Genomic DNA, 19,415 nt, shown 5'->3' on the forward strand with positions numbered 1-19,415 from the left:
ACTCTTGTGCTACCATCACAGAAAATTTTCACATCGTTTATACTTCAGTTGAGAATATAATTTTTTTAAAAAAATCTGTTACCATGTTAATAACTGATCTCAAAGTCATCTAACTTTTTGAAATGTGACATCAAAAATTGTCCACCTGGGGCTGGGGCTGGGGCTCAGTAGTAGAGTGCTTACCTCGCACATGTGAGGCACTGGGTTCAATCCTCAGCATCATATAAAAATAAATAAAAATATTGTGTTCATCTACAACTAAAAAAGATAGTTTTAAAAAATTCACCTGGAAAACATTCATTAACATTGTACAGAAACTATAATTTGGATGAATGCTATTTACCTGAATCTTTAGCTTTTTATGTATTTATCTTTCATTTTTACTTTTTTAAAAAATCATATTGTAAAATTATATGAAGGTCTAATGAACTGTGTATAATAAGATATGAAAGAGGAGTCCAGATCAGCTGAACTACAGATGATATTAATGCTCGAATGAATTGTCTTTCAGTAGTGATGCACAGAACAAACTTATAGCCTGGATGACTTGTTTTGACCAATTTCACAAAGTAGCAGCAGGAAACACAGATCCCAATCATTAAAGGTCATGAAAAGATCATATTGTGCTCAATCTTCTGTGAGCATTCCAGTGTTTACTTGAGTTGCCACTTGCCATGAAATCTGTGGGGCCTGAAAGCATTTTGTTAAAGTTTACAGTGTGCAACAAAAAATTGTATTTTGGATTTACAATTTTCCATATGTGGGTAACAAACTGTCACCAAATATTATGTATACTTCTAAATCAAAATGTATAATTAAACAAATGTGAACATGTTTTTCTTTTCCAAAATTAATTTTTCTCCTTTTATTTAGCTGAGAGAAGAAAAATTCTTATACAATGGATGCTCTTCAAAATTTTAGGGATGCTATTTGGAAATACACATTCTTCCAAAACCTCCCTAGGTATATTTCCAACAGATTTTAAAAAATAGACCTATGAATGCAGTTATTTATTTATTTCATTGATTTCTATATAATATTTTACTAAGTCCATAATAATGATAATTTAAATAATTTAAATAAGGTAAATAATAAATAATAAAGTTTAAATAATAATTATTAAAATAAGTGTAATAGTGCCATTTTCTAAAATTTTTCTGAAATATTGAACTTGTAATATTCTAGTTAGTTGAGGAAACTGAGGCCTGATCATTTTAATTAATTTGCCTAAAATTTCATTTGTGGTTTCCATACTGACACTCCTAAAATGAAACAAGATCATCTTATGGAGAAAAAAATATTTTAGAAAATCTAAATCAAAATAACTTCTCATTATATATAGCTGAGGCCATTTCTAGAATATATAAATTAGATAATTATACATATATAATGCAGATGAAGCATTCATGGTAAGCCTACTAAAGAAAATTTATTCAGTGTACTTCCAGACATTATTACCTTTTATCAGATGTTTTATTAAGCATCTTTAAATAAATGGAATATTTTGATAAAATAAAATCTAAACATAATATGTTAGTTATCTCTTATTTACCAGTAGAATATCAGGCTCAGAGAGATCATAGCCTGGCTGATATCAGATAGATATACAATGATAAGGCAAAGATTTAAATCTGTTCTATAAATCTGTTGTTCTTTTTAACATTGAAGTTCACATACTCACATTTTATGTTTGCTCTTTTTTAATATTTTCAAATGTTATTTATTATGATACATTTTACACTGGGCACTACAAGAAAGCAAATAATTACAATAACTTCAAAACAATTCCTGGATTTAACAATTCAATATATAACCTTTACAATTACACCTCATGGATATAGATATAGGAATAGCACTGGGCATGTGGCTTAGTGGTAAAGCACCTGCCTGTCATGCGTGAGGTGCTGGATTTGATCCTCAGCACTACCAAAAACAAAAACCAACAAACAAAAAAACAAATAAATCTAGATACCAATTCAGCTAAAAAGTAAAATAACTAAGTACATGGTAAATATAGGGATTATACATGATCAGTTAATTCACTCTGCTGTTATTTTTTAAATAATATGACTCATATTTCTTTCTATTACTTACACATCCATTTTGAGAGTTAACTTGGACTGCTGAGATTAATAATGTAAAACTATGATCTATGTTTCCTTATAAAAAAGCAGTTTAATACGAAGAAATTCAAGAAGAAATTTTCAGGATCTTTGATCAGAGACTCTCAGTGCTTGTTATACTACTTATGTACAGACAAAGATTCAAGTAAGGCCAAGAAACTGTATTTCCTTTAAACACTGAAGACATGATCTAAGAAACAGAGAATCACGCTTTTATGGAAACTTCCTACCCATCACAATGTTCTTAATGAATCCTGATGTTAGCAATTACTGTTAGAATATCTTAGCCAGTGTTACAGAAACAAAACATTTAGAGTAATATGTATAGATACAAGCTTAATTAGACTTGCCTTTTATATATAATTATTTTTAAATGCTTAAAAGTTTCCAGCTGTAGTTCTTTTCTGACATGAGAAGCTGCAGGGGCACAGGGAATTATCTACAGACTTATCTTCTCGAGGTACTCTTTGGAAGCTGTTGGAGTTGTATTGATTATAGGGGAGTCTTGTGTCCAGTTTGCTGGGCAGATTTCTCCATGAGTTTCCACAAACTGGAATGCCTTCACTAGACAGAGGGTCTCTTCCATGCTCTGGCCTACAGGCAGATCTTTGTTACTCAGATGCTTGATGACTCCTTGGGAGTCAATTATGAATAGACCTCTGAGTGCAAGACCAGCACCTTCAAAAGCACACTGTAGTCTCAAGAAATTTGTTTTGTTAAATCTGAAAAGAGTTCGATGTTCATATGGCACAAACAGTAGAGCTTCCGCTGCATATCCATCAAGGCAAGGTGGCTGAGGTGGGAGTACACAGAAACTGCAACCACTTCACAGTTCACATTGTGAAACTCATTGGCTTTGACACTGAAAGCAAAGACTTCTGTAGGGCACAGGAAGGTGAATTCCCCAGGGTAGAAGAAAAGCACCAAGTATTTCCTGTTAAAGTCATCAAGGCTGGGCTGGATCCAAGCAAGGTGGTGAGTCAGAAGAAGGCAGCATTCTGTGTAGCTCTGTTACCCAAGTCTCGACTAGGGGGAATAATGCTTTGCCAACAGTGATAGAGGACCCTCCACAGCTGATCCTGCTCAGGAATCACGGCCTCCCTGCTGTGTGAGGCCCCAGACCTCAGCATTAGAACATGACTCCCAATTACTGACTACTCACCCATGCAGGTCTCCTGGGTTCCTTAGTGGGACCATTGGCATCAGCATGGGTGCAGAATTCCCAGATGCTGCTCCCACCAAGGACACTCAGCCATTACTCCTATATGGACCCCCATCTACCAACTTGGGGCTCCCCAGGTCACCTCCATCTTGAGACTCTGAAGCTACTGCTGAAGTTCCTTAAACTGCCGTAGGGGCATCACAGGCTCTGAAGAAAGCCAAGAGCCACAACACTCACGTTACAGAGCTCATCTCTGAACACATTGCACAACGCCATCACATGATTGCCCCCATCCGAAGGGACACCTTATCACTGAAAGCAGCTGCCTCAATTTTGTGTGACCTCCATCAACATCTTTAGTTGGGGCAACTACCAGTTTGGAACAGTAGATAGCCAGGTACCCATAGTTTTCTAATTCCCTCCAAGCCCCAGCAGATGCTAACTTGGCAGAGTGACTGCCCTCCACAATTCAAAATGGCCCTCCACAACAGGTGCACAGCCACCAGAATGCAATACACAAGACCCACAGGGAGAGAAAGATTCCTGATTAGCAAGTAGAAAGTGGCAGGGTGAGGGAGAAACATTTTAGAGACTAATTTAGAGGTGAGAAATTATGAGGTCTACAGATGAGATGATGAGATCAAGACCCAGCACCCACATCACAGGAGCAGACCCCAAAGGAGATCTTGAGGTGCAATCTCCCAATGGGATAGACAGGTGCCATACCCACTTCCCGGGGCCGTGCATTCAAGACCTACCTTTACACCCTGGTAACCTTGAACGTCCTGAGGGTAGAGATGCCAACTAAGAACAGACAACCCCACCTATCTGATGAGAAGGGAAGTAGGAAAGATATTGATCTCCAGTCAAAACAATCTTTGTTTCTTCTTTTGAGGTTTTTTTTCATTCTTTTCCCTCTTTATTCTCTCTCCCTCACATCCCCCAACATATGTGAAACCAAGCACTTTGCATGAATTAGGCTAGTGAGAACTGAGACGATTGAATAGTATATGACAGTGTTGTATATTTTTTGTTTGTTTTTCCTCTCCAATTTTTACTATTTTAACATTTTTAAAAATTTTTTTCTTAATATATATGTGTGTGTGTTTTATGTATTCTACTATCATCCCTCTTATTGTCTACCCAAAATTACTACATCTCTATTCTCCTGATACTAACCACCTTCTTGAGATTTCTCTTTCACACTTCCTAAAATATCATACTCATCTCTTACCTCCTCAGCATATCTTCTTATACCTCACTCCTAGTTCTTTTTCCACCATCAGAAACTGTAAGCCCTTTTACAAACCTACTGATTATATTGTAGACAATAATTAAATTCGCCATTTCTGTACTTTGTGACCAAACTGTAAATGTCTTAATAACAACTATTTGTTTTTAGGTGGTATTTTGTTTATATTGGGATCTGTTAATATTATTCTTCCGCTCAATGAAGAGGTACTGGAACCCTGCAGGGGCGTGATAAGCCTATGGGTAAAAGCAGTAATGCCTCTGATCCACAGAGCTAGATAGGAAGACACATGAGCAATTTGAAAAGACAAGGGAAGAAAGTGCCTCAAACAAATCAAGATACCACATTATTAGAATCTATGGCCAGCACAGCAGATGAAATGACAGAGAAGGAGTTCATTATGTACATAATTAAAATGTTCTGTGAATTAAACTCATCAAAGCTTAGCTCTTTGAACTCTCTTTTGGCAACAACTGTACCTTTAAAAAAGGGTGTGTGCTGAGTGGCAGCAGGAGCATGATAGGAGGAACTGGTACTAAAAGTCAATTTTGTATGAGAAGAGCCAGAATACTGTATGTTTGTCAAGTGTATAGAAGCAACAGGCCTATTGCCAGCAGCACTATTAATAATTACTTGGCTGGCGGTGGATTGTCTTTAAATGCAATTGTATATTTGATCATACCAATCATCACATATAAACAATTAATGCAAAAAGTGTTGGGTGTGCTGGAGCAGCCCAACTAGTATTTAATGCATACTAATTAACACTACAAGCAAGTCACACAATCCTAGGGCAATTAAACACTACACACAAATCATACAACCCTAGGGCTACTCAAGCCTCCAAATACCTCTGATGCTATGTGACTTTTCTTAGCCAAAGAGCAGACATTGTTGTTGTCTGGTGGTTCTCTCCAGCAGAGTGCTGGACATCAGGAAATGGTGGAACCCATTTGGGGATGGACAGCAAAGCAGGCAGTCTCACTGATGTCTTTGAGCAGGCTCATTGTTGTGGCAGGACGAGTGATTTAAATATAGTTCCAAGTTGGTGGGTGTACCTTGGTGATTGGTGGTTATATTCAGTAAGTCAATGACCATTGCTTCTGTCCAGTGAGATGATGTAATCTTAACAGGACATGTACTTTGCACACGTCCATGCAGCTGTGCTCCCTATCGATTGTAACCAGTCATTATTAAGTGTGCCTATGGCTAGTGTTCCTTTCAGCTCCTTATCAATTGCAACCAGATGTGACTAAGCAAGCATGCAGACGGCTGCTATTCCATATGGCCAGCAACTTACTTAGTCCCAGCATGTCCTAACATGTCTGTGGCAAACGCTGTTTATGAGGCCTAAGGACAGCAGAGAAAGAAATGTCCCAAGAAATGGCGCCCATATGTCCAGCAATGGAGGTCATCATCTCCAGTGCATAGGGGAACTGCAGGGTGGGCGGCTTAGATTTTGTATTTGAACATAATACATTTTCAGGAAACAACACCTCAAATAACTTGACACTATAAATCAAATTATGTTTATAATCCACAATAACAATTAAAGGTAGTTAGCTAATCAGAACCTGATTCCTCCTTCTTCCAGCTATTATCCTTCTAAATGTAGTATCAGTCTTTATTCCAAGGGTTGTTTTATCAACAAATCAGCCTTCTGAACTGGCATTCTGTGAGAACAAACTCAACTGTGATGTGATACAATGTCTTCGAGGTTTTACCTGCTGTTGTTCATATCAATCTACTTCATGCCCTCAAATACACTTCTACATCCTTCTCTCTCTATTTGGGCATGCTGATGTTCTTTCTCATTTCCTTTGCAAGCCTCTTGAAGAAGTTGTCAAAGACCTCTCTTTTTATGTATCCCATAGCAACTAATATAGCACCTTACCCATTAAAACAGTTTTATTTTTAACAGTTTACTTCCATTTAGATCCACTGAATGTTAAGTACCTGATAAAATTTATCTTCTATATACATGGATTTAGATGACAGATATAAATATAGATATGCTTTAAAGACAATTGCTTTGTGACTGAGAATTTGTAAAGACCATCTTTAGAATAATGTAGAATTATTTTACTTTTTGATTTTATGCTTTTAATCACTTAATGTTTCAGCTTTGTTTGAAATTGGTTTGAGCAATTTTTGTAATGCTTGGAAGGCACAGAAATTTTAAGCTGATGTACTTATTAAATGCATAGCCCATTTTTGGAAAAAAATGCTATTTTATCAAGCTGTAAGATGGCAGACTATAAGTTCTTGATTAAAATTCATTTAGTATGCTATCTGACTGAATGTACTTTAAAAAAAAAATCTTTGACATGTTGATCAGATTAAATTGATTTAATCTCAGCTGAAACTTAAGTTCAGCATTAGTCATGGTTAATTAGTGTCAGAAAGGATATGTTCTAGCTATTCATTTACATAATATGAGATTTCTTTTTGGTGGAATATGAATTAATTAAATTTCCTTTAATTGTAGCAGCTATATGCAACACACAGCTTCTAGCTTATGTAAAATTCTTAATTAACTTCTACATTATGACCAATATCTTAATACACACCTCTCAACTAGAGTACAGGATTTTTAAGGAAGAATTTAAGAGAAGAAAAATTTAAAAAAAATGAAAAATTCACACCAACATAGAAATAGTGGATGATATAGAATTTATAGTAGAGCATTTCTACAAAGTCAGGGAAACTGTACTGATTCAGAAAGCTACCTTAATTTCTGACTAAAATGTAAAATGACCAGATTCTCTCAATAAATCTGAGTTTATTCCTTCATAATAAGAGAAAAAATAAAATACTCTCTTGGCAAATATTAATCTGTTTCTTGAAAATAATAAGAAATGTAAGAAATACAATTATAGAAAATATTTGTGACTCAAATTCCTGTGTTTAAATGGCAGTAGCATTTTTGATTCTGTAAACATTACATTGACAATTTGCTGAAGTACTGCTTTAAGAACAACAAAAAAAATATTTTGTACATTCAAATCAATTCTTATTTTTAGTCAGAGTTGCCTAGAAATTTTGGACCTTCCTTTTTTATGTAGTATAATTGATAAAAGAAAAATTTAAGTCCAATTAAATGCATTCTTTATTATTTGGGCAAAGAACAATCCCTGAATTGGGCTGCACTCAAAATGATGTTCAGAGAGTTTGGTCTATCAATATTAATGATGATTTTTACAAAAAAAAAACAGGAATTGAACCCAGGGTTGATTAACCACTTACCCACACACCCCAGCCCTTTTTTTTTTCATTTTCTTAAAATTTTGAAACAGTGTCTTCCTAAGTTGCTTAGGGCCTGGCTAAGTTGCTGAAACTGGTTTGAACTTGCCATTCTCCTGTGTCAGCATCTGGAGCTGCTGGAATTACAGGGGTGTTCCACCACACCAGCAGCAATGAGTTTTCATAGGCCAACTGCAAAAACAAGGTAGAGAGATTCTTTGATTGGCTACAGTGAGAAATGTATTTTATTTGGGCATGATATTAGGATGCATTTGTCTTAATTGGACATAGTTTGATCTGTTGGGTGTTTCTGATTTGCTGAAGCTTGCCTGTTTATAATTGACTGAAATCTAACATTTGTTTCAAAAAATGTACTCATAATTTGGTTTTGGCTAATTTATGTACCAAATTAGGTTGCATTTTGTTACTTAGGCTCATGAAGTATGGAGACAATCTCAGGTTCTTGGTCCCCTGCTAATTTAATTTAACATATTGAACTTTAAAAAGTTAAAGGGAACCAAATAAAAACTTGTTCTATACCATATCAATAAAATTAATCACTGTGGTAATTTTTCTATACCTTTTTCCTAATACTTCCAAATATTCGCATTATTTTGCTTGTTTTGATCACAGCATTATTTTTTTTATCTTTGCCACTTGAAAGCATTTCATAATTATTTAGCTAGTCTTTTTCTTAGTCTTCTGTTTATTTTGGTTAAAAATTAAGATTATAATTTATAATCAGTGGCCCTAAAATGTAGTACCAGAAGTAGCAGTATCTCTATCACCTGGGGCCATGTTGGAAATATACACTTTGGACCACACCACAGATCTGACTGATAAGAAACTCTAGGGTGGGGTGTGTTGATTGGTGTTTTGTTAACATCTTTTCACTATTCTAATTCATGCCAAGGTTCAGGGACTACTGATTTAATTATGTTTTTCCAAATTTATTACACATTTAAATGAGGTATTATTAGTTAATTAAAATAATAGAAAAGGTATTCAATAAATTATATTTTTATTTCAAATTTTATGGAATGTTTCACAAAAAATAGAATATTATATTAAAAATGCAAATATTTAAAAAATGTTTTCTAGAATTATTCTGATTTTCACTTTAAATTTGCTTTTTTAAAAACCATGCTACAAATGATATTGGCCTTTCCCATGTAATTTTAATTTTGCTAATTTAAATTTGATTTGGAGAGAGATCAAGATGTTGGAGTAGAGGCAGGTAACAAATCTCAATTTCTCAACACTTTTGAATTGAAGCAGTGAAATAATAGCATATTAGAGAGGAGGGTGACCGAGGGAATGGATGGAACAAAATATTATACTATCAGAGACTTGGAGGTACTTGGAAATTTGTGTTGTTGGAATAGAAAACAGAAAAGAGTTTGGGGAATTTCTCTGAAGTATACCCTCTGAGTAGTCTATGTAATGAGACTGCTGTGACCTAAAGGCTGCCAAGCTTTCGCCTAACACATGTCCCTAACCACTGACAATAGGACTGGGATGGAGCAGACCAGAAAGTAGAATACTGAGAGGAAGAGTGTGGCACCTTGGTAGTAGAGCACAATTCTGATGTGGGACACTGTTTCATAATAATGTTTCATGCCTCTGCTGTGAGCCATTATTTCATGACCCAGCTAATGCTCCAACATGTTCACTAGCTGAATGTCCCAGACACAGGATCATATGAAGTGCCCCTGCTGTAGGCCATCACCGTATACTCCAATTATAAAATGCCTTGTGCCTGTTCAGCCTGACTGGCATATCTCTATTGTGGATTGCCATACACTCTGCAACCCAAATCTACCCAGACAGGCTCACATATGTCTTCATAGTTCTGGGCATATTTAGAAATTTTATAGGCAGCCACAAAAGACTTCTTACCAGCTAGGGAGAGATTTGATTGATAGACCTCAGATAATTAGGACATTTCCTTTGACCCTCAAAATCACTCTTAGGATCCTGGACACACCAAGAAATGACAAGAGCAACGTAGATTCTCACCAGGGAACTTAACCTGCATAGATGTTAAGACCCAAGTTCAGCACAGTTTCTGAAGTAGCAAGCTAAACTAGGGGACAGAACTTAAATATACAGCTCTCCAATCCAGCTTGGAAATGGCTGGTGTGGTTGCTATCTGCATACCGAGAGAAACACAGAAAACAAACTAAGGAGATATGAGTATTTACTGTGTATTGCAAAACCTGGTGTATTGCAAATATGAAATACTCAATAAAAAATACATCTCTACATCCCAAAGAGTACAGCAAGGAATAGTTTAAAAGTTCAGCAAGAAATAGTTTAAAAGTAGTGATATATATATATATATATATTTTTTTTTTAAACTGGTATTTTCTTCTGTGTTGATTTGGCAGTTTTGCCCATCATTTGATATTGCATATACTATTCCAATTTTATGCATTTTTAATGTCTTAATAAATTAATTGGATTTTTCTTTTTTTTTAGGCTCACTTTTTCTCTCCTGTTTTGCCTTTTTTTCTTCCTGCATTATCTACTTTTTTCTCTTGCCCCCTACAACTTTTTCCTTGACACTTCTTTTTTATTTCTTTTTATGTACTATATATTTTAACAGATATTGTACTTCCTTTAATACCTAATTTTCCAGCCATCTAAAGCATTACTTCCTTTTCAATTTCAGACTTGAGAGTGGTAAAGATTAACAATAAATTTTTATGGTTTGCTTTAATGCTATTTATTCTGAAGTGGTTGTAGCTAGTGATTATTATTATCTCCTCTAACAGTGATAATTTTGGGAATTAATCATAGCACCAGAATCATGTTGAGTGTTTTGACATAGAGATATATCTTCAGTCTGGTGCACATAGTAAAGAAAACAGCAGCTCATAAAAGAACATCACAAAATAATAAAGGATATAGCCATCCTAATAGGTATGCAAATATCAACATAGAAATATAGGAAACATGAAAAAACAATGTCATAAGATGCATCCAAACATCCCTAATACTCCAATAACTAAACCCAGAAATACCAAAGTAGAGGAAATAATGTAAAATGAATTCAAAAAGTTAACTTTTAAAATTACAAATGAACTAAAATAAGATGTAAGAAATAGACTAAGGAAGAAAATGGAGAATATAAAAGAAAATTTCAATAAAGAGATTTTTTAAAAAATACGAGCAGAAATTTTGAGAGAATTGCCAACTCACTTATCAAAGCACATCAATGTGAATGACAGTAGATTTCTTAACAGAGCTCTAAAGGTCCAGAAGGCACAAAATAATCTATTTCAAGTCCTAAAAGAAATAGTTGCCAACCTCATTTACTGTACCCAATAAAGTTATCCTTAAGAATCAATGAGGGAATAAAACCCTTTCAAAATAAACATAATCCAAAGGAATTCATGAAAACAAAGACAGCACTGCAAAGTATACTGAAAGAAATCATGTACACTGAAGAGAAAGATAAAAATACTTAAGAGAGACCATGGTAAAGAATAAATCAAATTAGAAGAATAATTAAGCAAATAAGAACTAGGACTTCTTCAAAAAATGTAGATACAACAAAATTGCAGGAAATAACATATACCTGTCACATATACACTGAAATAACATATACCTGTCACATATACACTGAATGTAAATGGTCTTAATTTTCCAATTAAAAAATCTAAATTAGCCGATTGGATTTTCAAAATCCGAAATCAATTCTTAGTTGTTTCCAAGAAATATATCTCAAAGCAAAGACATTCACAAACACAATGTAAGAGAAAATAAAATGACATGCCCTGCAAATAGAATCCAAAAACAAATAGCATGAATCACTTTCATATCAGTAAAGCATAATTTGAACTCAAATTAGTAAGAATGAGGGCTGAGGTTGTGACTCTGTGGTATTGTTCTTGCCTTGCATGTATGAGACACTGTGTTTGATCCTCACCACCACATAAAAAAATAAATAAATGAATAAGCAAATAAAATGAAGGTAAAAAAATAGTTGAAAAAATTATAAGAAGGGACAAAGAAAATTGTTCAATATTGGTAGAGAACAATCCAACAAAAAGATGTAATGATTGTAAATGTTTATACTCCAAATGTTGGTGCACTAAATTACATAAAACAAATATTACTAGATATAGATGGATTGATAAAACCCAGTGTAACACTTGTGTACACCAATATCATTAACAGATCATCCAGGTAAAAAGTCAACAAAGACACATCAAATTTAATCTACACAATAGATCAATTAGACTTAACAGACATCTACAGAATATTTTATCCAATAACAACTAAATAAACATTCTTTTCATCTTCTTGTGGACATTACTACAAATTGATCATAAGATTAGTTCATAAAACAACTATTAGAAGATACAAAATATCTTGCATTATTTTCAACCATAATGTAAATAAATTAGAAATGAACAACAACAACAAAACTACTGAAATTGTGTAAACACATAGAGACTGAACAACACACCTTTGATCAATAAGTAGAACATTGAAAAAATTAAGAGCAATTTAAAAACTCTTAGAATCAAATGGAAATGGAAACACATCATACCAGAATATCTGGGAACAGGGAAGGCAATTCAATGAGAGAACTTTAGATCTATGAGTGCCTATATGAAAGAAAGAGAGAAAGAAAGAAAGAAAGAGAAAAAGAAAGAAGCAAAGAAAGAATGAATGAATCTCAAACAAACAGCCTAGTGGTAGATCATAAGATCTTGCAAAAGCAAAAACAAACCAATTCAAAACCTAGTAAAAGAAAGAAGTATTAAAAATTATAACCTTAAATTAAAAAAAATAGAAACAAGATGAATAATACAAAGGATAAATGAAACAAAGAGTTGGTTCTTTGAAAAAGTAAATAATAATTGAAACCTTTTATCCATACTAACAAAGGAAGACCTGTAATGAAGGATTAGATGGTTTCATAGCAAAATTTATCAGATATATAAAGAAGAACTCATATAAGTACTCATCAATTTATTCTGGAAAATTGATAGGGAGAGAAAACTTCCGAAGAGATTCAATGAAGTGTTTATCACTGTGATACCAAAATTGGATAATTATACTTCAATGAAAGAAAATTACAGACCAAAAATCATTGATGAACATAGCTGCAAACATGCTCAATAAAAATAGCAAATTGAATTCAACCATACACTAAGGCCATATACTATGATCTTGTTGGTTTTATTCCTGGAATACAAGAATCATTTAATATTCACAAATAAATAAAAGTAATACACCACATAGGTAGAATCAAAGATACAAATCTCATGATAACTTACTCCAGTGTAAATAGCAAGCATCAACACTACAAATTCCCACCAGGTTCAGTGGCATACCCCTATGCTCTGAACCACTCCGGAGCTGAAGCAAGAGGATTGAAAGTTGAAGGCCAGCCTCCGTAATTTAGCAAGAAACTCAGAACTTATCAAGATCCTGTCTCAAAAATAAAATAAAAAGGGCTCCATAGTACCATAAAAATATAAAAGAAAAAACTAAGAATAAATATTTGAGAGAGTGCTAGGGAAAACAAACCCTTTTATACTTTTGGCGGGGATATAAATTAATTCAACATATTTTATAAAAAATTGGTATGGGAGGTTCTTTAAAAAAGTTAAAAGTAGACTTATGATATGATACACCTCTTCCTGATATTTATCGAGAAGAATTATAGTCAACACACTTTACAGATACATACATACCTGTGTTTATTGAGCAAAATTCACAATATACAAGTTATAAAATCAGCCTACAAATGAGTAGATAAAGAATATGTGGTGTATATACACAATAGAGTTTTATTCAGCTATATAGAAAAACAAAATTATGCCATTTGCAAGAAAATGGATGGGACTGGAGATTATAATTTTGAGTGAAATAAGTTAGACTCAGAAAATTATCATGTTTTCCCTCATATGTGGAAGCCACAGGGAAAAAGAACAGAGGGAAACGGGATCACCATGAAAGTAAATGAGGGGCCATTAGCTGAAAGGGAAAAGATTATAGGGGGAGAGGAAGGTAGGAATGGCGGGTATTAGTGAGTAATTTGATCAAATTGTGCTTTTGTGAATATGCAGGTATTCTACAGCCACTGTTCTGTGAAATTAGATGTGCAATAAAAACTTATTTGGGAGTACATGCATGTATCAATATGAAAATAAATTTAATGTGTGGGCTTCATTTGTAAAAATGAAAATAAAGCTGATCTTCAAAATTTGTTTTTTGGTCCTGGGGTTGTAGCTCAGTGGTAGAGCACTTGACGTGCATGTGTGAGACTGGGTTCAATACTCAGCACCACATAAAACTAACTAAATAAATAAAGGTGAAAAAAATGTTTCCCTTCATGTTTGTATTATAAAAATTATTTTCTGAAAGAGGAAATGACATTAACACTAAATAGAATTATATATATGTGTGTATATATATATATATATATATATATATACACACACACACACACATACACACATACACACACACACACACACACACACTCCAAGGCCTTTAATCCTCATAACAATACAATACATTCTTATTATCCCTATTTTACAGGAAAGTGAGTGACAGATGTGTTAGGTGCCCACCAATATCCTGAGATTGACAGGTTGTGAGATTGTATTTTAATCTTGATCAGAATCTGTTAATCATTATGGTGCCATCATGTAGGGAGATAGTTTAAAGCTTTACTCATGATGGTACTCTGAGAAGAGGGAACAGCGTTCAAGCAAAGGAAGTGTGAAGGAAGGCTGAGAGCATTTTGTAAAAGTTCATCTCTGTGTTTTGATATAAGCCTCTTTGAAACTACAGTGCAACAGATAATATTGAAATTATATTGGAACACATTTTCTTTTTGATACATTGAAATGCACAGATTATTTGAACATAGGAAACTAATGGTTTTCTATTCTTTATCTTCAGGATTTCTGATTCAGGATGGCCCTTTTGGATCTTGTGAAAATAAGTACTGTGGCTTGGGAAGGCACTGTGTGATCAGCAGACAGACAGGGCAAGCAGAATGTGCCTGCATGGACCTTTGCAAACGGCACTACAAACCTGTGTGTGGATCTGATGGAGAATTCTATGAAAACCACTGTGAGGTACACAGAGCTGCTTGCCTGAAAAAGCAAAAGATTACCATTGTTCACAATGAAGACTGCTTCTTTAAAGGTAAATACCGGTGAACCTTAAGTTCACCTATTTCTTTCCTAGCCTCTACAAGTCACTTTTGCTTAAACTCTAGTATGTTTTTATATCAGCAAGATATAAATAGGGAAAAGAAAAAGATAGCTTAATTATGCTGATAAGCAGCAGTGTGTAGAAATTTACATGGAAACAGTTCTGATACTAAATTATGAGAATAAAGCTGGCCAAAATATGACTCACAATTTAATATAGCTTTCAGCATTGCACCATATGGCTTCCCAATCATGGAGTTATGTTAGGGACCCAAGGTGGCCAATTCAGTCTACAGTTAAATCCACCCAATGAAAAGCACCTGGAGGGAATTGAGGGAATAATGAATGCCAAGCCATGCTGTGATAACATCTCAATTTTTTCCCCTCATTAAAAGTGATACTTTCAGTTTGTACCAAATAATTCAAATTTTATGGAATCTGCAATTTCCCACTAAAATAAGTGTGAAGAAATCATACTAAACTCAATTAGTGAAACTGAGATGACAATAGTTAAAAATTTTAGGAATTAGTATTTATTGAAATTATCGTTTTATTGAAAGATATTTCTAAATTCGTAATTTGATATGTTATTTTAACATGCTATATAATAAATCATCAAATATATTTAACATTTATTTACTTGTAAAGAAATTCATTGTTTTATTTTATTCTGGAGAAAATATTTTATGCTAATAATTATGATACAGAATGAAATTTTAGAATTAAATGTATAGAACTTCCTCCTTCTAAAAATTTTAATGGTCAACTTGATTCCTAATCTTTGGTTGGTTATAAGTTCCAGTTTTTCAGAATGTGCCTGTGTTGAAAGATTATGTGACACTTTTATTCTTAACTAAAATTTATGGCTGAAATATGCTATTGCACTTCACTACACATTTGTTAAGATAAAATAAACACTACTTTGTTTTTTTTTCTTTTTTTTTGATCATGGTAGAATAGACTATGAATTTTAAGGTAATAAAAATGATATGATTAGGGCTAGGGTTATAGCTCAGCAGTGGATAGCTTGCCTTGAGCAGATGAGGCCCTGGGTTTGATCCTCAGCACCACATAAAAATAAATAAGTAAAATAAAGGTTAAAAAAATGATAAGACGTTTCAAATAATATATGATATTGTACAGCTTAATATGGTAACTAGGAGTCAAGCATAAGAAAACACATAGTATTCTTTGTGCAACTTAAATGTGCATATAGAAAATTTCATCATACTACATTCACTTCTTTTGCCAAATCAATAGCACCAACTTTAGTCTTTGTTCATTACCCTTTTGGATAAAGTCTATTTTACAAAAACTTAAAAATCTTAAATTGGTTCTATTAACATTGTACTTTGGTGTTCATAGAAAAATATTTTTCTGTGATTTTGACCTCAGATGGTACAGTGGAAATTATATTACTGTTTTGAAATGTGATATAAAATCAATAAATGATATATAATAATGTAATATGTTAACTCAGAATCATTTCAAGTTAATGTTTTGTTTACCTGATGACCTCCATTATACAGACATATATGATATTAAATATCATCTAGGAAAACAATGCAGTATACTAAGAGTTTTACAGAAGGATACAGTAAGCATGAGGTCACTCAATATATCTAAATCAGCTTGAAAGAGATGATGTAAGATAGATTATCTTTCTCATAAGTCTCCTTCATAAAAAAAGTATTTGAAACATTTTTTACTTCAGACATATATTAAGCATATTTATTAGATCTGTATTTCTTTAATATGCATTCTCATCATAGATAGTATTATTATCTCATCATAGATAATATAAATGTAATTCATATTATCTGAGTAATTTACCAAAGTTTAGCAGTTCTCAGAACCCATGGATTTTCTCTTTGTTTTGATTATTTGCCTAAAAAATAGTTAACTTCTAAAATAACTTTACTTCAGCAGAAGAGAAGTAAAAACTATAGAACAAAGTGAATTAACTGTCTTATTAGTATGTATTTTACCAAGTTTATGATGTAGAACATTCTGTACAACTGAAATCCTAGGATTGTCGTGATGACTAAAATTAATTTTGTGATTATGGAACTTCACTTGTTGCTTCCCATAATGGTCCAATTGAAAAAGAAAAATCTTTAAATTCAAGAACTACAAAATCTTGTATTTAATTACATAGTTGTTCAATAGAAAAACAAAACAAATGAAAACAAGCCAAATAGAAAAAAATTTGCTACTTCATGACTAAAAAAGACTGTAAAAACCTTAAATGGAAGGTCAAGAAAAAGAGCCAAATCATGTTATGAGCTATTTTGTTTTTAATAAAACTGTACTGGAACAAAGCCACATCCATTTGTTTAGTAGTTTTGCAAAAGGATAGTTCAATACTGTAGTTGTAATCAATTTATTTTGGCACATAAAGCCTAAGGAATTTTTAATTGATCTTCAGAAAGTTTGTTGATACCCACATTAAAAAAATTGCTGGTACCTTAAGATTCAATAAAATCTACTTTAATAATATTACCAGATATTTATTCATCTATATTCTCTTGACTATTGTTTTGACCACTGGGATGGATCTGTGTGGTAAAATTGAATAGAATTAAACACACAAACACAAACATACAAATGAATATAAATAAAATGGATAGAACCAAAGTCAATATTCTGCTTGTAATATAGTACTATAATGTTGCAAATATTAGCATTGGAAGAAACTTGTCCAAGGGTTCATGGAATGTATATTATTTCTTAAAAATGCATATGCATCTATAATTATCCCAAAATTTAAAGACAACTAGTGAAAGGTACTGGAAAAAATATTAGAAAACACTTAAAAATGTTTAAAGAAGGTAAAATTTGTATCATCCATTACTTATTTGCAATTTAAGGTAAGTCCTATTTGTTTCCTATATTGAATTTATCAGATATATGTTTTGTATTTATATGTAAAATTATTTAAATAGATTATATACCCATAAGTAGTGATTCATTGTTTTAAGATTTTAACTCCAGGTTTAAAGCATCTATCTGTATAATGAAATATTATATATGTAACCTATATTCATAAATCTTCTTCCTGCTATTTACGTTACATGCTAAAATGCCTATCAATTACAGCATTGGCCATTATTGACTTTTAGATGTATACATGAATTTAATAAGCATTTTCTTTAGTGATTTATGATTTGTAGATTTACATAAAACATAATGCAGCTGGGACATAATATTTTTTGAATTAATTTCCATTCATATTTGAGTGATCATGAAATACCTGGGTACAAAATGATATAGAATACTGTGGCATCAAATACTTTGTGACAATATTCAACATAATATAAAACATTCCATTCTTATATGCTGCCTAGCTATATATTTTTTGTGACAAGAGAATTTCATCTCAAAGTCGTTTCTGAAAGGATTCCTAACCCCTGTAATGCACATCAGCACTTACAGCAAGCACTATTTCCTCTCACTCTGACACCAGGTCAGTCTGTCAAACAAAACAAAATTTACTTATGCAGTGTGTACATGTAAGCTGTTTAAAAAAAAAAAAACTCAAGCTCTAACCTATGATAAAATGAAGAGGGAATTAAACTTTTTATGAGAAAGTCAATTGAACAGAAACCCGTTTGCCATTTACTATGCTGAGAATAAAACTGTCATCAAGGCAAATGTTTTGTGCACTTAACGTGCATCATGAACAATAACAACTTTAGGAATATGGTTCTTAAAGCTATTTGCACATTCTTTAAATGAGTTTAGACATTGTTTCCTTTTTCCTTGGTATGATCTTAAGAGTCATTTGTATTTCACTTTTTAATTGCTTCTTTAACCTGATATTTTTAAAAGAGAATTGTAGAATTTAGGCTTGAAAACTTAGGCTAGAAAACTGACATTTCAAAATATATCAGCAAATATGTACTAATCCATGTGTACTTTTAGGTTGTTTTTTTGTTTTAAAAGGACATCTTGGTAAAGATGTGGTTTTTTATGTTTAAATAGACTTCCATACAATTTCAAGAAAAATAAGTCTGAATAAATATATAAGCTTTGAAAAATGATCCCCAGATTTTAATTTGCTCATTTTCTCTGTTTTTTTTTTTTTTTTAACCTGTATTAGTAAACTGAAACTGCAGGATGATAGTGAAGTTAACCCTCAGTCAATGTGAGACAATGATAAATGTAGTTTTCCAGGTCAGAATATAAGCACTCAGAAGGCTACAATTTCTCTGAATTCATTTACCACTCATCAATTTCAATAAAAATTTTCACAGTAATTTTAAAAATGAAACACAACTCAATTAATTTCATGTCACCAAATTCAGAAAAAGTTAACAGAGATCCATCCAAAATTAAAAAGTTAATCAAAGAGTTTTGCTGCTTTTCTCCTCACTAATCAAAATGTGAACTTCAGAATGCTACAGAGTACCCATTATCTGATATGCTTTAGGGATCATTGTAATACA

The 19,415-nt window shown here is 32.8% G+C and overlaps 1 protein-coding gene and 1 pseudogene across 4 annotated transcripts in view; one reads left to right on the forward strand and one right to left on the reverse strand.

The window, feature by feature from the left end:
- The window catches only part of Fstl5 (follistatin like 5), a 757,510-nt gene that overhangs the window by 233,852 nt on the left and 504,243 nt on the right, over window positions 1-19,415 (forward strand). For all 4 annotated transcript variants that reach the window (XM_040293119.2, XM_040293117.2, XM_040293120.2 and 1 more), the window contains exon 4: window positions 14,711-14,959. In XM_040293119.2, the coding sequence (XP_040149053.1) occupies window positions 14,711-14,959 (249 nt within the window). The remainder of the gene's footprint in view (window positions 1-14,710; window positions 14,960-19,415) is intronic.
- Window positions 2,563-5,635, reverse strand: LOC120892553 (thioredoxin-dependent peroxide reductase, mitochondrial pseudogene; annotated as a pseudogene).

This window comes from Ictidomys tridecemlineatus, chromosome 9 (assembly GCF_052094955.1).
Source record: "Ictidomys tridecemlineatus isolate mIctTri1 chromosome 9, mIctTri1.hap1, whole genome shotgun sequence".
NCBI lineage: Eukaryota > Metazoa > Chordata > Mammalia > Rodentia > Sciuridae > Ictidomys > Ictidomys tridecemlineatus.